Below are 24,710 nucleotides of genomic sequence, written 5' to 3' on the forward strand. Positions count from 1 at the left end.
TTTAAAAACAAAAGCAAAAAAAAGAGTAACTAGTATCTGACCAAAAATGTACCAGTTTAGTTTCTATAAAGCAACATGTCTGTGCATTTAATGCAAATTTAGGTTGTAGATTCAAGTTCTCATATAGCACCAATATCAGCCGTGCATCAAAATACAGGATAATGAAAAATGACTGGTTGGCAATGGTGAAGATTACATGTTTCAGAAAAATTATATAGCACTTAAATGAATTGAATTATCCCGTATACATATTATAAGTTACATTGTTAAATTTCTAGTAAAAGGATACCACGTGTAGAAAAAAATTATCATGGTTTAATGAAAGTAAACATCCAAATTTTGGATGAAAAGGGACTATAAAGAAAAGGAAAGGGGAAAAAGAAACCTGGGGCTATTACAGAGCTGTTAACCAACACACTTATAGCTATTTGCCTGAATAGCAAAAATGTCAATATAGTGTTTTGCACATTACTGTGTAATATATAAATGCAATGCTTTGAATGGAAACAAAGCTGTTTATGATATATAAATGATGAAATATAGAGCATCCAGATTTCTAAACTAACTAGGTTAATCTGGCAGGCACCATGACAGTTAATCCAGTTAAGTTCCTCTTTGTGGTCTTTGTGCATCACACATCACTCGGTTGTGCATCTATGCAGAATTTCCTTCAGAACATCCTAGAGCTGAATTTCTTGCCAAACCACCCTCACCAAGCATGATCAAAGGGCCTGATTCCTATACCTCTCAAGCAGTACCTCTTAGAATGTCACAACAGCATTCTAAATGTCCCCTCTTTTCATCTGAATGAATTCCTTTGGGCTGAGTATCTCTTTGTGATTTTTATTTTTAAAAAAATTTCTTCCTTTTCTTTAAGGTTCTTATCTGACATGGTTTGTGTATTATTTGCCCCAAGGAACACTCAAGGACTATAGTTTTATAGGTAGCATTTCACAAGTATAGTTACTGTGAAATAAGCCCCTCACCAATGGTCATACATTTGTCTCATCTGTCTTGGCAAAGGACATCTAATAGCCACTTAATCTGTCAGAGCTTTAAATGCCAAGTTTGCTGAAACTGTTCTTCACAACTTGAAGCTCTCCTTTTTATGGTGGTGGGGGGGGGGGGACCCTTCCAAGTTCTAGGTTCAATTCTTTTACTAGCTAAATCCATGCTACACTGGCACTGTTAATTCTGTACAGGGTGCTACCATACTGACATTAGAAGTGTTCTCAATAGAATTAATGTCAATGCTCAAGACAGCTCCCAATAGGAAAACAGGCCAAAGCTTGACAGATCTTCAGCCTCCATCTACCACCAGAGCTGCACTGCAAGAAATGATGAGGCTTAAAACTAAATGCTCTTCATTTTTTCACAGGGAAGATGAAGAAGAGACAAAAGAAAAAGGCTTAGAGTACCATTCTGACACATAATGTGATTCAATACAAGCAAGAGAGGTGACATTGGCTCCCAGCCTAATTCTTCTCACCACCATCTATGTTGTCCACAGATAAGACGCATTCTGTGCTAGATCTTCCTTCGCCAGATGAGGTGGGGATTATTGACTCCTCTTCTGAAGGATACATCAAAAACATCAGAGGAACAGCTCCCACATTGGGATAAAAATCTGATCCTGCACAAGTGATTGTCCTAGAATGAATCACCCTGTCATCAATCCCTAGATTCAAAATCAACCCTCCTGTGTCTTCTTATGCCAGAACCTCTATGTACTCATCCCCTTTCCCACACCATAGGTGGGAGAAGGGGCTTCTGAGGGTAGCAGTGTGGGGCACTGGACAACACTGGCTGCAGCCATGGTGAGGCAAGGCCTGGAAATCACCTGCCCTGCCCACACTGATGCCTTCTGTGTGCCTTTCTGCAGTGTGGAGTCAACCCATGGCAGTGTGTGTGCATGCACATGGAAGCCTCAGAAGACCTGCAGCAAAGGAAGGGTGGGGAAGAAGTGAGAATGTCAGTGAGTCGCCCGGAGTCCAAGTTCCTGACAAGTACATCCAAGCGTTCATGGGGTACTTACCAGGAATTGAGCTCCACATGCTGAGCAAGGAGCACCCCTTCCCCCGCATGCTGTCACTACTGCAGACAGCAGCAAGCAGGTAAGGTTGGCCACTGGGAAGACTCCCAGGTGCCTGCAGCAGTGAAAGAGGAATAATCTTGGTTGCTGGGAATACTGCCGGCAAGTCTGCCCACAGTGCCCCTTTTCTATATTTTGCAGCATCTCCTAACAGGAAAGTTGTGGATCAATAAGGGAGAGGCAAGCAAAGTAGGCAGAAGCAGTGCACCTTGGGACTGAAGTTCAGCCACAGAGACAGATGGGATACCTGTGGTCAATATGAGAAATGAGGGAGGTGTGTGAAAACCATGCAAGTATGGAAACCGTGTGATTGCCTGAACACAACAACCAGGTAAGAAACCACACTGTGCAACCATGTAGTATGGTTTAGCATTACCTGTGAATGAAGCCTCTCTCCATCAACTTTAATATAGGCGCCATCCAGTTGGCATCAGGCAAGATGCTGAGGTTCTTATAGATGATGTAGTGGCCAGTACCGTATTGGCCCCAGCTGTTTTGATCCTTATATCAGCCCTTTCTTCTCTACCCACATCAGTCATAATTACATTTCTTTGCCATCCAATAGCCAAAGTTCTCTGGGAAGTTCACAACAGTATAACTGCAGCAACATTTACCAAATACCCCAGCACCAGGGGATATGCACTTTAGCTTATATTTTTCCACCACCACCACTTTCCTTTCCTCAAAAGAACCACTGTAAAAGTGAGAGAGGACAACACAGGCTACATTCTACCGACCCAGTCAGTGTTGATTCTCAGCACTCCTGTCCTGTAAGAGTCATGACCTGATTTGCTTACATAGTATCATAGCAGAGTCCAAGAGCCAGATGTAGATGTAGACCCCTAAGCTGATTTACTAAGGCCAAAGAACCAGTAGGTCATGAAAGCTGCTAAGAAAACCATCTGCTCCATGATCCTAGACATCCAACCAAGTGTAATTTACTACATTTACTGAGATTAGGGAGCTGACTGAGCCTCCTGCCCCATACACATTGCATTACAGTTCTTGCTTTAATTGGAACAACAGTTCTTGTCTTCTGTTCCAGTTTATCTGGTAGCCTTTGCTACTTCCTCAGTGCCCCATGAAAGTTTTGCTGGTTTTTTCCCCATCTTCTAGTTAAATGCTTTTTGACAAGTTTACATAATTCGTACGCACTGGTTATGATGTCATTTCCAATATGGAGCTTTTCATTAGATCTCTGCTAATTCAATTTCTAACCCACTAGAGCCTTTGACTTTCTGTGTACTCCAGCTATTGATTATGAAGGATCATCTTAGGTGCTGCCTGCTGCCCCAGGGAGTCATGAGCTCTCTGAGTGAATCTTCCTTCTCTTACCCTCACTAGGAAAATGTCATCCTAAAAATCACCCTAAGGCCAGTTATCATTCTTACCCAAGATGGTGTCTTTCTTTCATTCTGTCAGACTTCTCTCTGACACACACCTCACAACTTGAAATCTGCTTCCATTGATGGAATATATGTTTGTTTATTATGTTTATTTGCACCGCGATCGCGCCCATGCAGGGAAGGCAGGCATGATCGTGAGCATCACCTGATGTGGAGTTTGCAACCTGCAGCAAAATTTTTATGAAATTTCTGTTTGCGACCTGATTTGGTTGCGAACTGAGGTGTTCGTGAGCTGGGGTACCACTATATTGGATTTTAAACACTAACAACCCAGAATTTACAATAAAAAAACTATGGGTTCTCTTCTTAGGTTGCTTATGGTTAGCAATCCATAGATAAACCATAGTTTAGAATTTGTATATACTAACCTGTGGTTCAACAGCAACCCACCATTCAATGACAACCCACAATAACAACCCATACTCTGGGCTGTTATATGTGATGCAAGTCATAGCTTCTAAGTCAAGTATTACTGCAATGCAAACAGATACACTCTGCAAACCGCCCAGAGACTTTTTTAGTAATTGGGACGGCATACAAAAGCCTTAAAAATAAATTACATGAAGAATTAAAATATTTTCTAAAAATTAAGAAACACAAACAGAACAAAACTTTCAGAACTAAGCCTTATAATTGGGTTGTAACCTTACACCACTGGAAAAAATAATTTTTTAAAAATTTGAACCATAAAAACAATTCTAGTCATTGTTCCTCAGAATTCAGCAGTTTTATAGTTCATTATATACTTGCTCTATTTAAAATTATTTAAATATTAGTTGTTGCATTGATGTGAGATGAAAATACTGAAAAGGAGGCAGCAAGCAATGTCCACTATGTTTAAGAACTACAGATAGCTCAGCAGACTACAATGTGAAACTTTTCTAATTCAAATGTCTGCCACAGTGTCTCAGTTCTGATGAGAAACTCTGCACTACTTTTCACACACATGCATCTTCATTCTGCTAGCTAGATGCAAACCACAACATCATTCCAACTTGCTTTACCTGGAATGCAGTTTATTATCACTACACATTGCCTTTAAGGACTGTTTGGCTAATATTAGTATGCATGGAAAAGAATGAAGACAACATAAAGCTCAGATGTTCACTGAACACAATTACTAAGAAGCTACTGTCACATGCCAATTGACAAAAGCATCACAATTAACTGACCACCTTCCACCTGTTTACATCCTTTACTATTTAGTGAGGCAATTCCTGTAAAATAGAATATCTCAAAATCAAAAAAATAAAATGCAATTTTATTATCTCTTTAAAATTATTAACCAAGAATAAGACTGTACCTGAACTGTCAGATCCTCCTTCAGGACTGCCACTGGAATACATTGTAGCTAGTTTCCCATCCAAGATAAATCTGAACCATCCATTGCTACCATTTGAAAGTTCCAACGCTGCAGCATCACTCCAAATATACAAGCAATCTCTCCCTCTAATGATTGACCAGTCTCTCCAGTGATATGGTTTACCCTGTTGCAATTCTTTGGCATCCTCTTGATGTTCATCTTCCTGTTAACCAAAATAATTTAAACAATTTGTATATGGAATTCCTTATCTGACTGATCATGAAAGGTAAAACGCACAGTGAGATTAGCTATAGACTGCTTTGTTCTCTGAATTTCAGTAGGCAATAAAGATACACGTAAAGGCAATGCATTCAACACATGAAAGCACAAGCATTTTAATCCTATACCAAAGACATGAATAACCTAGGTCCAGCTTTCATCTACTTTCATCCAAACAGAAGACAACAGCTAGCATCACGTCAACAAGTAGGAAAGCTTTGCAATCGACACAGACCTGAATGTGTCTGAATGTGACCTGAATGTGTAGGAGACTGCTCAGGTGCTCAGGATTTTAGTAAGTCAAAACACACATCAGTGTAAGAAAAGACCAGATCCATAGTGCAATCAAGCATTTTTTACTAATTTATCATAAGGCATTTAAAATTTATCCTAGGAACAGATTCACTTAACCTGCTCATAGTGCATAAAAAATCTGGAAAACCCTTTAATAATTCAACTTAGAAATCCAAAATTCCAGAAATAGGATTTACTAGTAATATTATTTGCCTGATAACTTGTAAGCTTAAAGCTATCTATACACCGCTCCCAAACAACACTGAATTCAGTGTTTTAGCATATAACTAACTCATCTGGTCTGCAAAACGAGGAGAGCTGAGGGACTTTCTAGAGCAGATTTAAAGAGATCCATGAGACTGTAAGGTGAAGAGATAAAATGTAAGGTGAAGAGGTAAAACCTCATTCTGTTAGCAAATTCTGCCTGCTGGAACCTACTGTACCTTTCCTTTATAAAGACTTCACAAACAATGGATGGGTTCTAAAACACTGAACAATTTTGTCTTACTTTCTCTGGTTTAGATTCCTCTTCATTCTCGTCATCAGAAGATGGTCCTGCCAAACTTGACACTTTACTTATTACACCAAGCCTGGCAAGTTGGTCTAAGAAAAGGTCACCTCCTTTATCAACCAAATCTCTTATGATTTGTAAGGCTAATAGGTGACCATCATCATCATCCTGAAAACACAAAAAAGTCAGGATATTTACAGGAATTCATTGTACATTTGGTATGCTATTACATTTATCACAAGAACTGACACTACTTACAGCTGAAAGGCAGTAACTCACTGCTATAAGAAGCCTGTTGTAAGAAGCACTAACCCACTTTTTGAAAACTTGCCCAGTACTCAGGTGACACTGGATGCCCTGCCATTCTGACAACCAGAAAGGGTCTTGGCAAACAGGACACTTCCTGAACCAATAAAGTTAAGGTCTGTTTTATGCTTTACACTGCTGGATTTTCTACCTAATGTTCAAGCAACAGGGAGTTAGTCAATCCCAGCTATAACAAATTTACTTGAATGATGCATATCCAGCATAATGTTAAAAATGACCTTCAATTAATGTTCTTGTCTTTGGGATGGAATTCACAATTACTTTATTCAAAAGCATGCTTAGTTTTCTTAAGACTTCCAGTCCCTGAAGTTCTATTACACTCCTGGACAACCAGTTTCAATTCACCACCACCTTTATGTAATATGGAACTAATGTAAAATGAGAGAAGGAATTAAAAATAGTAAACAAATACCTCTTGATCTAAAACTGTAGCAGTGATCTCTACCAGTATTGTAGGCAAATTATGACCAGCATCAGAATCACAAACTTCTTTTAGAAGAGCTTCAGAACAAAAATGAATCATTTTTCTGATGAGAGCAAGACTTGCTTTCCTTTCAAATTGAGAGGGAGAATTATTTTTAAAAAATTAAAATAGGAAAAATACACTCAGGACATTATACATTGGCTAAATCTCTTTACTTCAATTCAGTTTACTCATTTTCTATTACTATAATCTGGAACAGGTTTTGACTATGACCAAATGCTTAGCCACTTGGAGAACTAGATTACTGCAGCATTCCAATCATTCACTGCCATCTCTCCATCACCAGCAATGTGTGAAACTGTCAGCCATGCATGCATGTTGAAAGAATTCAAAGCAGCAATGTCAAGGCAAGAGAAACCCATACTTGTAGCAAGGGAGGAAAGTGTTCCATTCCTGTTTCTGCCCCACCCTTGAATGTTAAAAATCTCTAGGGAATTAACTCCTCCACAGTTTGTAATGAGGTTTCTCATTATACTACTACTCAAATAGAGCTAAAATGTATTTTAAAAAAGGAGTTTAACAAATGCAAGTATGTCCAATGTACAGTTTGTAATCCATAGTGTAAGATCAACAGAGCCATTTTTTTATTGAACAGAAAAACCATCTGTTACTCTTTGGATTTGGCTTCCCGTCTGCTTCTCTCATCCCTGATATATTTTACTCTGATACTTTTAATAGCAATTCAGAATGCTCCCCTTACAAGCCATAGCAAACCCATTTCCACTTACAGAGTTTCCCCTTTTTTACCTTATTGAAGGCAGCATAGTTTGTTGAAATGTTTGAGCAAACACAGGCAACAGTCTTTTCAAGTATATTGGTGCCATTTCTGGATCACCTTTAGGCTCATTTGATTCTTCTTCATCTTTATTTGCATCTTTCTTTTTCTTTTCATCTCCTTTGTTAACTGGACACATCCAGTCTCCTATATTTGTTTAAAGAGACCTCTATTAAACCTTTTCTTCTAAAACAATAAAGATTACCTTTCAGACATAAAGGCAGTTGTATTTACTGTAAAAATGAAGTTTTTAATCAGTTTCAGATATTCTGAAATCCAAGCCCTCTGTCTATCCTGCTAACAAGAGAGGGTAGGAGGAAGATGGGTGTAATTTCACCAGTTTCTCTTTAAAAATTAAAAAAATGCCCCCTGAGCCCATTTAGCCAAACTACCTAATTGTGAGCAGAGACGGAAAGGCTGCAAGAACTTGGCCACTCATCTGTACTGCTGGACAATCCCCCACCCATCTTTTGTTTTAATTAATTATGTATACATAATACAAGGAACTTATAGACAACAAATACAATAAAAGTAAATTATTCAAACAAATTAAAAAGAAACTGTGTTCCTAATTCCTGTATGAGTTATGTTAACAGTTGAATGTTCTACTGTTAGAGCACACTTCATTTAATTAGATTCCCCCTAATATGAGAAGGAGAAACAGATTTATACTGAACGATTTTTTCAGTGTAAGATATTTTGCAAAAAGGTTATGAAAAAGGAAAAAAAAGTTCTTTAATAAGGGATGAGAAAGAACTTCCTGAAACACCAAAGACAGCAGAAGAAGGCCTGAGGGAAAGGGAAGGAACTACTCCCTTTTATAATGGACACTAGGGTGGGGGAGAGGGTCCTGCCAAAACACTCTTAGTTGCTAAAACCTTCCAGTAACAGGCTCCACACAGGAACAGAGCCCATGTGTGTGATGCACAGAGACCACAAGGAAGACAAGGATGACTCACATTGGGGGATGCTGCATCTTATTTTACTTGCTAGAGACAGCACTGCTGGAAGGGGAGAAGGCACAGTGATGCAACCAAAAATAACTGAAATTACCCTAAATACTCCAGGTCAGCAGTGCTGAATACATGGATAGTCCAAACACAAAGGGACCCCCCTTTGCAACACTGCTACATCCCATCCAGCACAGTAGAAGCAAGGAAAGTTTCAGCTGAAGAAGTTTGGTGGACAAATTCCCCCTTTTTCACTTGAAGTCATCCAAGAGAACTTTTCTAACCTCAGAAGAGCAGCTTCCATAGCAGTTTCCATGGTAATTACAAGGGAGAAAGGGAAAACAGCCCAAGGGGGAATCTGACATTTTCAATGGACCATCAGGTGAATCTAGATATTGGTATGTTTTTTCACAGCCATGAATAGTAGTATTAAGAGATTTTAGTACTTTTTTGATGTTGAAGTACTATGTTCACCAAATTCAACTGCAGAATTTTCATACAGGTGATGTACTTGACAACGCAAAGTGTTGGTCTTTTCCTTTAAAGACTGTCCTGTTTGGAAACTGGATACTTGAGGGAGCATCTCTTCACACATTCAGTTACACATACTACTAAGAACTACCTCAGAGGCATTCTTCCATGTGCCCTTGCCATCTGAAGTTAAGTAACTAGGCAGAAGATGGCCTCTTCAGTTGTAATACTCCACATATAATACTTAGTCTCTGGGGAGGATTGCCTACAACCTATGCTAAAGGCTTACAGGCGCCAGGAAAGTTCCTTTCAATTAATTCAGTATAGAAATATTTTAGGTAAATAAAGTAAGCTCTGTGGTTCTTCTTGGACATTAAAAATTTCTGAATTTTGTTTATCTCAATTATTTAATAAACATTTACTCTCCACATTTTACATTTACAGACATAGAGCTACCAATATCTTGGCCTACCTCACACTTAAGTGAAATAGATAACATGACAGAATAAGTATCTTTAAAAGGTAGCTGTCACACCTGGATTTGTCTGCCAGTTGCTTGTTTCCATAGAATAACAGAATACTAGAGTTTGAAAGGGCTGTGAAAGCCATCAGATCCAACTCCCTGCTCTTGCAGGATACCATTTTACACCTTCCCACTCAGGTGGCAATGCCAGTTTCTTTTTGAATGTCTCTAATGTGGGAGAGCCCATGAGCTCTCTATGCAACTAGTTCCAATGCCATCCTCTATTGCAAGGCATTTAACTAGTTGCTTTGGGTTTTGGTAGCTGCTTAAACAGACTGTTTGACCAATTTATATAGGCCATGTAATTTTTATATGTATTTTAGTTTGGTTTTAGATTTTTTTATGACAATATTTTTATGATATTTTTAGTGCAGTCTATATTTTTATGTGCTGTAAACTGCCCAGGGAGCGCCATCTCTCTGCTCTGAGAGGTACAGAAAACAAACAAACACTCTTTCTAAGTAGTTTAAGGGAAAATATGACACTGCAAAAACATTTTGGAGGATATTTTTTAAAAAATTGTTGTCTTAAAGCAGAGATTCAATTCTGCATCCTTATATTTTACTTCAGTCACTGTTTTACCCTTTAAAAACTGACTAAACTTTTTACACTAACCTGGAGATTGAAGAATTGCTACCACTTCACTGTGTCCTCTTTCACGAGCCTTGTCCAGAGGAGTCTTTCCATCTTCATCTCTCAAATCTGGATTGGCACCATGTCGCAACAGAGTCTAAAATTAATCAGGCTTTTCATTAGCAAAAGTACTTATTACCAATGCAACAGTGAAACAGCTCAGGTTTCTTTGATCTCACCTGCCAGAACAAATTAAAGTTGCAATCCTTTTAAGCAGAAAAGCAACTGGGGAATACTGGGAATTGTAGGGTGCTTTCCTGTCCAAACATGTATAGGACTGTGCCTTAATACATCCATCTATAGTACATTCCTTAATACATGAATGTTTGGGAAAAAGTTGAAGGAAACCCTTTTCCTGTGCCTCTCTGCACCACATACATTAGTAACATTCAGATGATCCTCCAAACCATGATTTGGAATATTAGGAGTGTTCATACATGTATTTTCCTTCTTCTCACATAGGGATGATTACTTACTTATTTGAAGAAAACAATTCTGCTCTAAGATCCAACCCAGAAAACAGCAGTGTAAGTGACTGCTCCAATCATACTTTGGAAGGAATTGCACAAATCAGTCTTCTAGTTCACATGTCACAGGAAACTGGCTTTGTGAGCTGTATATGTAACTTACAGAACTGCTCACATATGGTACTCACATAATATAGCATTTCAAGTACTTTCTATGAATTGAACAAAAGCAACAAATACGATCATATTACTTGTACACTGAAGAATATTGGCTAGCACTTGTGCCAAATTCAATTTAGCTCTTCAGAAGCAGTATTAAGAAATCATCTTTACACTCCCTCTTTCTTATTGCACATGGTTTGCTGGAGTGAGGCAGGGCACAGTTAATACAAAAAGTCACCTTTGCTACTTGAGGTCTTCCAAAACATGCTGCATAATGTAAGGATGATGATCTCTGACCTCTATTAACATCTGCACCTCGTTCACAGAGGAATTCAACCTGTTTATAAAAGAAGAACAGTTCATTTTTATTACTATATTTTCCTTTATACAGAAAACCAAAGCCATTATACTTTTTCTCACCATTTCCTGAGTTCCAAAAGCTGAGGCCCAATTTAAAAGAGTTTGTCCTACATCGTCCATAAAATTTACTTCAAAAGCTGGTAAGAAAAAGAAAAATGATATCTTGAATTTGCAATGCAATTAATATAATTGATATAGTAAAAACACATGATAAATCTCAAATGATTAAACTGCCTCCACACGGGATACAGGAGGGGAACAATTTTCACCCAGTCCTTCAAAGTCTGCTCTAGGGAAGTGAGGAACTCTTCAGAGCAGATGTTTCGGTAGTATGGAATGCAGTGGGGGAAAGGGACATGGAAAGTCTCATTCTAGAGGATGTCTGCCAGTGCAAGGACATTGGATTTAAGCCAAAAACATGAACCAAAAATTACTATGTCAAAGATCTTCTGCCTACCTCCTGTGTCAATGGCATCTATGAGAGCATCAGTATCTTTGCTGCGGATGCAATCTATCAGCTGCCGATGAGAACGCTCCCCAGTACTATCCAGTCTACGCAATCCTGGGATTCTGCCCGTTGATCCAGCACTAGATTTTGGTAAGGCTTTCCGTCCTTCAAACAGTAGCACCAAAAGAAGATCTACCAAACGCATGGTATCAAGTACACATCTTTCATCACCCTGCAATGCACTTTCTATAGAATCTGGAAGCTCAGATCTTAGGAGATCCTGGAAATAATTAAAAGTCTGAACAATAAAAATATACAGGACTTTAGAAAATCCAATGAGGAAGGGATTACATCTCCATATGAAAACTGAATTTAACATTTAAGTATATGGTAAATGTAATAGTAATAGCTAATACATTAAGGATATTAAAATATTAAACAATAGGGTTCATAGCACCAAATAAATTATTTTGAAAATTCTTTAATTTAAAAGATAGAATAGTATGGAATGCACAACATGGCTATATGATATGTGCCATGAGATACAAGTTAAATATGCATGTCCAATGAGAAAAGAATTACATTTCCATATGAAAAAAAGAATTTTAAAAAATGTAAGTAAATGGGAAATGCAATAGCAACAGCTAATATTTTAAGGATTCTAAAATGTGAAATTACAGGCCAGTTTACAGCACCTTACAGAAAGCTTTATGGCACCATTGTGAAAACAAAATATTATTACTTATATTAAGAATACGTAAAATTAGATATTGTACAACACAGTCATACAATACATGCCACAAATACAGATTAATATTACATTTAATATTTAACAATATTCAAATAAATTCTTACATGTGTTACTACTGGAGAGCCTCTGCAGAGTGTTGATAGTAGGCTTACAATAGTTGACACCTGATTACTCAGTTTAGAGTCTGCAGTTCCAGAAGGTGCCCCTGTGCTGCTCCGTCCAGGCTTGCATGCTGAAGATGGTCCTGAAGCTGTGCCACCTGCAGCAGCCATACGAGATAAAAGCTCCTCGGTTAGTCCATGCTTGGCTAGAGGTGCAGGGTCAACTCCACGACGTGTAAATCGATCAGCTAAGGAAGCAAAACATCGCAGTGCGCCATCTGAAACCTGAGAAAAACAAATAGACTTATGATGATATATCTTACCTTACCACTACCTTCTAGGCAACCCTTTTAAAGGAAAACGTCTACATAACCACTTATGGCAGCTACACAAGAATTCAAAATTGAAGATAAATCCTATCAAGTTAATACTGCAAACACTTTTTAATACTAAAAATATACAAGTTTATCATGCTAATTTCTTAAATTTCCAACAGCACTGAACTGGGAACCTGGGAGATCTGAGTTCCTCAAGAGAAAAAAAAAAGCTAGATATAAATGCAATGTAATAACAATGCATGTGCTTAAAGAATAATTCATTCCAATGACTATGTGACTGTTCATTTTGATTACCTGAACATTGGCAGTTTGAATTAAGATGCTAAACTGATTCTAATATTGATACAGAAGTGCTAAGATACATAGAGTTCTGTCAACTATATTAATATTTCTATATGCCACAGTGATTTTGAATTATATACCTGATGGTCTTCATGCTTTAACAGGCTTGAGAGGGATTCAACACATATCTCTAAGGAAGAATCCTGAGGTTCCATTTTTCCACAGAGTCTGGATACTACAGCCATAGCAGAATGTAAAGTATCTTTATGAACCAGGTGCCCACTGTCACGAATAAATGTCAACACGCAGTTCAATCCCCCAGCTTCAAACACAGCACCAGACTCACGAGTACAGATGAGTTCCAATACCTAGAATGAAAGTGAAATTATTTTTCAACAACAATGAAAACTACACAACAAAACTTACATTTTTCATTCTTCCACATTCCCCCAATGTCTTTTTAATTTAAAGATATTATCCAATCAATTTACCACCTGCTTTTGCACACAAGAAAGCCTACTGAGTTGTCTAATAGTGGAACAAGACACCAAAATCACATCTGTCTATGGAACAGATGTGAGATAACTGATAAGAAAGCTAAATAGGAGCTATTATGGTAAGAAAGGACAGAATTCAATCAAAAAAATAAAATAAAAGGCTTGGATATTGTCCCATTTGTTATCAGACAGAATAAAAATAGCTTTAAAACACAGACCACAATGATACACTATCTCAGGTCTCACAAGAGAAATTGCGTGAGCGATTTGTGAGTAAATTGTAGAACTAAATTTTAGAAATGTGTTAATTAATATAATCAGCTTCTCCCTGGAAATTAATCTACACATTAACTGATGATATAAGCAATTTAATGTACAGCATGACTCCTGTATCTGCACAGATTAGTTCTAAGCCCCCAAGTAGATGCCTGAAATCATGGATAATAGCAAACACTATACACTATAGAATAGCAAGCAGCAATCCACAAAATAAACTCAACTATAAATTCAAAATAAACTCAAATAAACTGCAGTGGTACCTTGGTTCACAAACTTAATCCATTCCAGGACTCTGGTTGTGACCCAAATTGGATGTGAGCCAAGTTAAATTTCTCCATAAGGTTCAATGTAAATAAGGTTAATCTGCTCTGTAACCATTTATTTTTTAAATCAGAAAATCTGAAGCAAAGTGACAAGGAACAACAAAGATGGGTGTGGGCACACTCTGGGGGGGGGGGCAAGATCGTGGTTGTGCTCGTGCAGGAAATACGGGTGCAATCTCAGCCATTCCCCCCAGCAAGATCACAGCCATCCCCCCCCCCGCCCCGAGCACAACCATGATCAGGCGTGTCTTCCCCGCACAAGAGCGATCGTGGCCTTCTCCCCACTCGGGGGTGGGGTAGGGAGATGGCTGCAATCGCGGTCACCACCCAATGCGAAGTTCGCGACTCGAGTCAAATTTTTTATGAAATTTTGTTTGCGACCCGATTTGGTCATGAACTGAGGTGTTCCATGATCTGAGGTACCACTGTATATACATTTTTCCCAATTTCATTCATTCTTACCTCAGCACTTTAAGACTTCCTTTGGCACTTTACAAGTTCTCTTTTGGGCCAAGGTCAACCACAGTTAACTGAAAATGTGATTAGCAAGCCAGCGGATGCAGGGGTCCTGCTGCATTTTGCTTACATCTAGTGAGTACTGCAAGTATTTGAAAATGGCTTCAGTCTGAAGGTATAAGGTTTTATAAGGCTCAAGATTCAAATATTTAAGAACCTAAACACTCTCTGTCTTGGATGTATACTTTAATGTGGTAAGGGTGTTTGAGATTGGCTACTGGAATACAACAAAGAATTTCAGAAGAACAGTCTATGCATTATAGACTACTGCTATAGCAAAGTCTTTGATGTGTGGATCACAAGAAGCTATGAATGGTCCTGAAAGAAATGGTGGCACTGCAGCACCTGATGATTGCCCTTGTATCATGAACAAAATGCTACTGTTAGGACAGAATATGGAGAAACTGAATGGTTTCCAATAGGCAAAGGTGTCAGAAAAGGGTGTATTTTATCTCCCTAGCTGTTCAATATCTACACAGAACATATCATAAGGAAAGCTAAATTAGGATTAGAAGTACAGTGGAAACTGGTGGAAGACACATTAATAATTTAAGATATGCAAATGATACCATACCATTGGCAAAAAGGAGCAATGAAGTAAAATGACTCCTGATTAAAGTGAAAGAAGAAAGTGCAAAAGCAGGACTGCACTTGAATATTTAGATAACAAAAATTGTGACTGCCAAAGACGAATAGAACTTTGCCATAAACAATAAAGAAATGGAAATTGTGACATATTTTGCAGAGAGACTGCAGCCAGATTGAGGCTTAGAAGAGCAGTACTGAAGGAACTAGAAGAGTTCAGCAAATTTCACTGTGTGACCAAGTGTGACACATTTCACTGGAGACCAAGGCCAAGATCATCCATGTGATTGTTTTCCTGATGTACTGATCTGAAAGCTGGTCAGGGGGAAAAAAAAGCTGACCAGAAGAAAATTGATTCTTTGAAACATGGTGCTAGAGTAGAGCTTTGCTAATTCCCTAGACTGACAGAAAGATGAACAAGTGTGGCCTAAATCAAATGAAACCAGAACTCCATGTAGAAGCAAAAATGCCAAAACTAAGGCTGTCATACTTTGAGCACACCATGCAAAGGCAAGACTCATAGGGGAAAGCAATCATGCTAGGAAAAGTTAAAGGCAGGAGAAGATAAGGAAAACTAATTATGAGATGAATTGATTCCAGAAAGCCCTAGCCTTGAATTTACATAAGCTAAGCAAGGCTATCAAAAGGACAGGACATTTTGGAGAGAATTCATTCACAGGACTGCAGTAAGTTGAAGACAACCTGATGGCACAGAGCAACAACAAGCAATGCAATGCAGAACATTTATGAGCACTAGTTTTTAAATATTGTTACTGGTAGTTGTGGATATGAAGCTAGACCGCAGTTGTGCATATGAGGCCAGATTGAGATAACTGCACGAGGGAGGCAATTCTTCCCCTGCAAGCTGTTTTTTAATTAATCCTACCCTCACAATTTGCCCTGCAAGGCAAACCGTACAAGTAATGCAGTACATGACTTGGTTTCCACATAATAATTCCTGGGTTGTTTAACCTAGGAATTGCCATAGCTGAATGGAAGTGAGCAAGTGTGTGCACTGCCTCCTGCATTCCTGTCACTTCTACTTTGAATCAAATGCTCAAGAATGGCTTATTCCTAGGCTTGATGGAAAACAGAAGCAGGAAGCATGCATAAGCTTGTTCTTCCTTAGCCTGACAATTCTTATTACATTCAAACTGGATCTATGTAAGCAGACAGGGTTTATATTAATAGCTGTAGAGGCTAACAAGGGTGTCTTATCAGAGGCCCTATACTTGAATCTCCTACATCATGTCTAACTGGGACCTATGTCCTGTCCTAATCAGCTGGATAAGCTCAAAAGCATAAGTACAAGTTACATTTATCCTCATATAGAAAATCCTTATTCAGGTTTTCAAGAGAATATTACAAAAAAACTCAGTTCAGTACCGAGTTGATAATGATTAAACCTTCTAATTTTGATGGGCTGAAACATGTTTAATTGTGATGGCTTCGTGTCACGAATTATGCATGGACATTAAAATAAAACATCTTTGTGGATCAGGCTATGCCTCCATTACATCAGCATTCTAGCTACAAAATTCTTACTGCTGCTTTCTTAAAACAATAGAGGTTCTGTAGATAAAATGATCACTCTGAGCAAAAATTATTTTCTTTATAGTACTTATGTTGAATAAAAGAGTTTGTACACAAAGATCACCACCACAATCTTACACTGGCTTATTCTTAAGTACATTCCATGTTTTCACTGAACCTAATGATAGATTTCTTAGAAATGAAATCCAAGTAACAGACTTGCATCCAAGCCAAAGCACATTAATGATAAAACAGTCATCCACAGCTACACTGGGTAACTTGAAAGATATAAAGCCCCAATCATTAAGTCACTGCAGGTGATTCCCCCATCAATTCTAATGAAAGAATCCACTCTGCTGCCAACATTATGAATATGGATGTACATTTTTCTTCTTCCTTCATGGTGTCTGTAGTGTTCAGCTCTGGAAGCTATAATATCAAGCAGCACATTGAAACTGGCTTAAATATCCATCAGAACTAAACCATGCAAATCCCCTGCATTTCAATGGGAGAAAGATAAGCATATCTTATCCCTGGAATCAATGAGATGCAAGTGTTGAATTTTGGTAAGATTGTGCCTTGAGTTTAATGCTCTTGCTGGAACTTTATCCTACAAGCCAAGAGAGAATATGAAAGAAACTTCAAACTTTTGTTCAAAAAGTTTGTTTCTTTTATTAAATAATGGCAGATGTTTCTTATCCAATTTATTGAAATCTTTAGGAAATTCTCCATTTGAACAAGCTGCAAATTAGTTTGGACACTGCCTTGTGTTAACATACTCACTGTCTGGAAAGTCATTTTTTTCCCTAAATGTGGACACCTGTATCCTTTTCTATCATCCAACTACTCCTTGTTGTAGGGCTGATTCACGCACAATGTTCTTGCTGCACGGTTACCCTGGATACATGAAAAACCCTGCACATAATTGTTCATTTCCTTAAATACTGGCACCGCACATCACAACTTAATGCATATGTCATTTTTCTTATACTGAAGTAGCCCTGTGAGAAAAAGCATGGTATGTGAAAATGCTTGAGGCTTTAGGTCACTCTTAACATATCCTGTTTTGGAATTAAGTTTGTGCACTAAGGCATCTGCTTAGGTTTTCTGGGGATATAGAGGATTTTGCAGAGTGCTTTAGCTGTCTGTTTTAGCCAAAATCTTAAAGCATAAATCAATGAAATCCCAGGTTTTTTATACCACTAAAAGAAACACAGTTTTGTTGTGTAATAAAACACAATTATTACAACATACCTTTACACACTGCTCAGCCAAGTCTCTGCTAGTTCTGTTGTTAAGTTCAACAACTACTAAACGATTACAAAGTGCTTTGATGGCACCATCTACTCCCACAATCCGCCGAGTGCATTCTGCTGATACATCCAAATAATACGTTATGGCACGGGCTGTTACCTCCAATACATTGTCAGGAGCACTTTCATCAAGAAAAATTTTGCACAATGCTGGCAAAAAAGTACGTGGGGGGCATCTGCAAAAAGAGAAAAAAATACTCATAATTACCATATTCAGTTTTCATTGTTTCTCACATTTACACATCAAATTTATATCTAGATTAAATGAGTTGATGTCAAACTGTGTTCATGACGGGACTCCTAATGTCTGTACTGTGTACTTTTCTCCTGTCCCCTCCACACACTAAAACAATGTTCCTAAGAGTTGGAAAACCTTCAAACTGAATGGCATCATTATTATTATTATTATTATTATTATTATTATTTACATTTCTATACTACCCATAACAGAAGCTTTCTGGGTGGTTCACAGCAGGATATAAAAACAACAAAATACAATACATAAAACAGCATTAAAACATTTACAAATTAAACACACTGAAAAACACCCAGCCAGGAAGGAAGAAAAAAGGCACCTAGATAAACCTATGAAACTTACCCAGAAAAGCTAGTACACATGAAAATGAATAACAGACATTATTACACAGATGAGAAGTGACCCTAAGCCACTCAACGTTTGATACCTCTTGAATGAGCATGAAAATTTTATAACTGCAGATATTAAACTATTATCAATCTATATTGTGCCATCAGTGTAAATAGCACTTTATAATGCCTTGCAGAAATATTCATTGCCCCTTCAATGTTCACATTTTGTTGTGTTACAATCTGGAATTGAAATGGATTTCACTGGCATTGCTACCACTTGATGTACACTGGATAGTAACACTGCGAAGGTATAAAACATTTATTATTAAATGTTACATAAACAAAAACAAAGTGGAACTTGGTTGTGTGTTCCGTTCACTTTGCTGTAAAATGCCTAAATAAGCTCTGGAAATACCCCAAGAAACATTTGAAAAAGTATTGGTGGTCATCAGAATTAATGAACAGGATGCTATAAGCATTTGACTGTAATTGCATCCCATGCGATGAGCTGAAATCCATGCATTTTTAGGACCCTTGAAACTAGAATGTCTACAATGAACCAAAAATATTGGTAATATCTCTGCTGAATACATCTGGGTACAATTCTAAACCAAGCAGTTTTACATTGCTCTGGCTACCAGCCATGGCAGTATAAGATCACTCATAGATGTATTTGCCCAAATATGAACAATTCAGACATATACAAAAAGTTTAAAAATTAGGATATGCTATTTTGAAAGACATTTTTCTTGTTAATAAAAAAAAATCTCAAGAACAATTCCAAACTGTAAGGTTTCTAAGGCTAAATCAAGGGAAGGCAGAAAATGGTGGAACTAGCAACTGATACTTTAAAACAAGATTAGCCCCCATGTTGTCTTTTTCAGAAGGGTTGTAAATTGTGGCAAATATAAACATTCCATTCAAAATGGAATGCAAATCTCTGAACAATTAAATTGCATTGGTCTCTCCTTTTTATTTAGCCCAATATAGAAAAAAATATTCCCGGTGCCTAAAAAATGCAATTGGCACTGGGGTTGGCTTCTGAAAATTGTGCATTTTTAAAAATTAAGTTTGTCAGTCTTTTGTATATGCACAAGCGATCACTTATGACTATCCAATATGTGTAGACTTGTCTGGTTGACTTCCTTTTCAGTTTAATCTATCAAATACAGGACAAGGCAAGAGCGTATATAGCTTAATTTGTGCACAACTGTAAGGAACTAAATGCCTAGCTGTTCACTGAACTATCACCAGTACCAAGCCATGGTCAATAACCCTCAGTTCACAATCCAAAAATAAACCATAGGTTCCATTTACAGGTTGTTTCTGAGCCATGGCTTCTTGGCAAAGCTGGATTCATACAATATGATAACCCACATTTCAACAACAGCTGAGCACATCACTGCAGAGTGGGGTCACTTGGTCAGCTACCTCCAGGGGCATGTAAGCAGGCCTACTGCTGGATGGTAGGCTGCTACCAACAAGGCAACATCAAATGGGGTTTCTGGGCCAGGTAAGGGGAACACAACCAAGACAGCTAAAAGTTTCTCGTCGTCCTTGAATCTGCAGATTTGAAAGCTGCTATGTCAGACTGCTCTCAGGTCTCTGGATACAAAGATGAAGATGGTATTCTAAATGTAGGGATTTTGATGGAGCCTATATGTATCAAAAACTGCTGAGATGAGATTAAAACCATCACATTTTTCCCCTTCAGCAAGGGTGAGGGATCTTAAGATGGTCCATCTCAGGAAGCAAATATATCTGGATGATTTCCAGAGTGTTCTGGGCTGGGTGGTGGGTTTCAGTTGATATGGTTAAAGGCCTGACTCAGCTTCAGAATACAGAAATGATCCAGGTGTTGAAATGATCAATCCTAAGCGCCTGCTCTGTTGTAGTACTTGTAGGGTTCTGTCGTATATCCCAGAGCTTAGAGACCAATATAGGAGACGACTTGAGTGCAGATGAAGGAACGCTCCCACTGGTTGCAATCAATCTCTGGTGTAAGCCTACATCTGGGTATGTTTAAAGGTAGTGAGGGTGGCAAAGAAGCAACATGTTACTACTGCCTGTTCAGTTTTCCATTTGCCATCCAGAGGAGCTTTCCAAAGTTATCCAGGGACTATTACACACTGGCCCCAAAGGACATCTTAGAACTATTCATTTGCTAGGCACTTTCAGAAAAAATAATTCTATTGCATCTGCCAGGACTCAGACTTAAAGTAGTTGAATCTTTTGAGATACCTGGCGTATAGTTTGGTCTAGCTTTAGTGGATGAACTTTTGTTGGTACAGCTCAAGGATCTTGACAAGGTACTTGGAGAGGTTCATGCCACCACTTCTATCCTGGATCCTTGCCCCTCCCAGCCTATAAAAGCCAGCAAGGAAGGAACAACTGGCTAGGTCAGCGAAGTGATTAATGCCTCTTTGGGAGGGGGCATGGTCCCATGCTTCCTGAAAGGTTGGTGGTGAGACCACCTCTGAAGAAATCCTCCCTTGACCTGGAAGATCAGAATAACTTTTGGCAAATGGAAAATAAACTCCCTGTAACTGCTGTTTTAGCTACTGCAATTTCACTTACTGGCAGTTGACTGAAGTCCAAAAAATATTAAATAAAAATTTCCAGAAATACAGTAAACATTCATGATTTAAACTGTTCACCATTTTGAGTAATGTGATGATATGTCATGTGATCTAGTGCAGGACATTAATCATCCCTTTGTCCAGCCTATCCACACTGCATACATTAGCCAACTGTTAGTCATTTAGTAGCCATCTTGCTTGAGGGTGAGTACAGTACAATAAATATTTGAGAGAGAGACCACATTCACATAGCTTTCATTATTATTGTTTTATTTTATTGTTGTTGAGGATGTCTTACTGTAACTAATTTATAAATTAAACTTTATTGTAGGTACATAGCATGTACAGTATATAGTGTTAACTACTATTTGCAGTTTCAAGCATCTACTGGGGGGTTGGAACCTATCCCCTACAGATATGGGGGTTCTACTGTCTTCCTTTTCCGGACAAATCTTGAGTGGGTGGTTGCCAACAAACTTTAGGGACCCTTTTGGCTCAAACAGCCTTGGTAATCCTGTATGATGACTATGCTGGGACAGTGTGACACTGCTGATATTCTTAGATCTTTTAAGATGATACCATCTACCACCGTATCTTTCTAGGGTGATTTCTGGAGTGAGCTGGGAGTGAGGGTTACTGTCCTGCAGTCATTCTTTCATTACTTAGATGATCAGTTCCAGAAGGTGCTACATTGGGAATATTTTTTCAATCCTGTGGATTCTCCAGCATGGATATTCTCAGGGGTCAGTCTTGTCCACCATGCTATTTAAGATCTACATCAAACTGCTGAATGGGGTTATCTGCACTTTTGGACTATTTTGTCATAAATATGCTAAATATGTGCATATGCTAGACCAGCATCTGGCTGTAACAATGGACTGGATGTGAGCTAACAAACTGAAGTTCAATCCTGACAAGACTGAGAATCTGCTGGTGGGTGGTTCCTTTGGCTAGAAGGAATGTGTACAACCTGTTGTGGAAGGGGTTGCATTCTCTATAAAGGAGCAGGTTTGTAGTGTAGGGTTGCTCCTTGAGTCATCTTTGTCATTTGAGGCTAAGGTGGCCTCAAGCTTCAGTTAGTGGCTCAGCTAAGCCAACTATCCAGGCAGGAATGGACTAGTTTAAGTAATTACACTCCAGTAATTTCTAAGTTAGACTACTGCAATATAATGTACATGAGGCTGCCCTTGAAGATGGTTCAGAAGCTGCAGCTCATGCAGAATGCGAAAGCCTGATTATTAACTGGAACCCATAGAACACATAATGCCAGTTTTGGCCTACTTCATAGGCTCAGAACATACAGGCAGCCAAATTCAAGGTGCTGGTTTTAAGCTATAAAGCTTTACATGGGTTGGGACTACAGTATCTGTTGCCGCATCTCTCTTAACTGCAATCTTCTTAGATACTACACTTAACATGTGGGGCCTTTCTCTGAATGCCAACTTTGAAGGAGTCTCTTAAGTGGCAACAAGAGAAAGGGCTTTTTTGTGGTGGCTCCCATCTATGGAACAACCTCTCCATTGCAGCCCATCTGGTGCCAACCTTGTCATCTTTTCAGCACCAGATTAAGACTGACAGATTAAGATCTATGGTTCCTTTTAGTTAAGTATAATACCATCTCCTTCACACCTTTTATTATAGTTTGGGAAGAAACATATGCAACATCCACCAATGGAAAATCAAATGTATCCAATACAGTGAATGGGTTCAGACAATATGGCAATCTAAACTGTGGATTACTGAGTTGATTGAATTCAGCCATGCCAATAAAACCATAAAAACAGCACTTCTCTACAGCAATATCACTATAAGAGACAGAACAACAACCGACTAGGGTAGTGCAGGCTGCCCCTTACGGTAACTACAGTATTATGTAGCTCCTATCTAACCTTCCTATGCATTGCAAAATAAATGACAAAAATCCAGGTCTTGACATGGCCCACAAGTTAGAAGTGATTCATATTAGGTCCAAGTCTTCTGAACTAATGAAGTCTATGGCTTCTAGAGTCAGATTAATGTTATTTTTGGAAAGATCTTAATGGCATTGATGAACAGAGAACACAGCTGCACTGTATGCCAGTACGACAGCACCACAAAGGCATCTAAGATTCAGGGAGGCATTGCATGAAGGATGAGAGTAACTAACAACTGTGAGATCGAGAACTGCTCACTATTTCATCAATCAGCTTCCACAGAAACCTGAGTTGGGCAACAAACCATGGGTGAAATAGAATGGAAATTCTATTCTTTAAATAAAGACTAAATTCTGATTATCACCTCCTACAAAGAAGACCTTACATGATTCTACACCTACTTTAGAATTTAAACTATAAGGAATCCCAAGATACTCAGCGTTTAGTTGCCTATCTCCTATTTGCCAGGATTCCCTGTAACCACCCAAATCTAAATTTAAAGTTGCTGTTTTCTTTGCATTCTATCCTGCTACGGAAAACCATTCACAACTGAACTTTCTACACCTCATATGCTAAAGCAATACCCATTAATAAAATACATTTAAAATGCATGCTATGTAAGGACACTCTCCACTTTTTGTAAAATTATCATGTCTGAAATCAGCTTTATAAACATATAAACAAAATTTTAATCTCCCAAATATTATCATACAAATTTATGACTAATGATCAGCCTCCCTGAATCACTGCCACTGAAGGATGACTAATGTCAACTACTATTAACAGGTCAGAATGACTAGAATGAATCTCATGTTATGGCATGTAAGACTCTTTTGAAAGCTGAGAGTAAACCATTTTACAGACCAATATATCTACTTGAATTTAAACTAATTTAGCTCCACTGAAGTTCAGAATACATAGTCTATGTGGTCCATTTTATTATTTTTTCCTCAAGATTTGTGGTTTGTTAATGCTTTCAGTAATATACTTTGATAGCAAAGATGGTTTACTTCTCTTGATTTTACAGAAAATACAGTGGTAGAACCAGTATAAAGATAAAGGTACTACTTTGTAAACAACAGGTAAGGCATTCACATTGCATTTTCCCCTAAAGCTGTTGGTTTTTTAAACTCTTTGTTACAACAAAGAGTTTACTTGCACTTGGTCAATGCATTTCATTAAAACTTGGAAGCTTTGCTAACTCGCAATAAAAAATACTTCACTGCTCAAAGCAAAAACTTTTAAAGCAATATTGCACTAAAAAAGTCTGTCTAACTAGATACCAGAAGGGAAAATATCCCTATTAGTTTCACAGAAAGACTGGACCTAGGAAATCTTCAGAGCTTCCTCTTAACATAGCAGCAGTTAAAGGCATCTCACTTAATACATGTTAAAAATTAAATATGATTCAATTTTCCTGTCTAGTTCATTATTGTGTTTAGAACTTTAAAGCTTGGGATATAGAAACACTATATAAGAAGTTCCACATTGACCACTCATTTCCAATATTAGCAAACAAAATATATTCCTAACTATCGCACTATAATAATAATAATAATAATAGTATTTAGCAACCAGTAGTCAAGACACAGCTCTGCTTTCAACAACAATCCTATGTATTCTACAT

At 38.1% G+C, this 24,710-nt stretch overlaps 1 protein-coding gene across 10 annotated transcripts in view; it reads right to left on the reverse strand.

Annotated features, from left to right (window-relative positions):
- HECTD1 (HECT domain E3 ubiquitin protein ligase 1) overlaps positions 1–24,710 on the reverse strand; it is an 83,352-nt gene that overhangs the window by 42,650 nt on the left and 15,992 nt on the right. For 8 of the 10 annotated variants that reach the window (XM_044435677.1, XM_044435681.1, XM_044435682.1 and 5 more), the window contains exons 3-13: positions 17,945–18,179; positions 13,098–13,325; positions 12,341–12,622; positions 11,495–11,783; positions 11,098–11,174; positions 10,916–11,014; positions 10,031–10,145; positions 7,444–7,618; positions 6,625–6,763; positions 5,883–6,053; positions 4,802–5,024 (exon numbers count right to left, since the gene is read on the reverse strand). In XM_044435677.1, the coding sequence (XP_044291612.1) occupies positions 4,802–5,024; positions 5,883–6,053; positions 6,625–6,763; positions 7,444–7,618; positions 10,031–10,145; positions 10,916–11,014; positions 11,098–11,174; positions 11,495–11,783; positions 12,341–12,622; positions 13,098–13,325; positions 17,945–18,179 (2,033 nt within the window). The remainder of the gene's footprint in view (positions 1–4,801; positions 5,025–5,882; positions 6,054–6,624; positions 6,764–7,443; positions 7,619–10,030; positions 10,146–10,915; positions 11,015–11,097; positions 11,175–11,494; positions 11,784–12,340; positions 12,623–13,097; positions 13,326–17,944; positions 18,180–24,710) is intronic. The other 2 variants (XM_044435685.1, XM_044435680.1) reach the window with 1 other exon arrangement.

Source organism: Varanus komodoensis, unplaced genomic scaffold (genome assembly GCF_004798865.1).
Source record: "Varanus komodoensis strain SLA01 unplaced genomic scaffold, ASM479886v1 scaffold3, whole genome shotgun sequence".
Taxonomy (NCBI): Eukaryota; Metazoa; Chordata; class Lepidosauria; order Squamata; family Varanidae; genus Varanus; species Varanus komodoensis.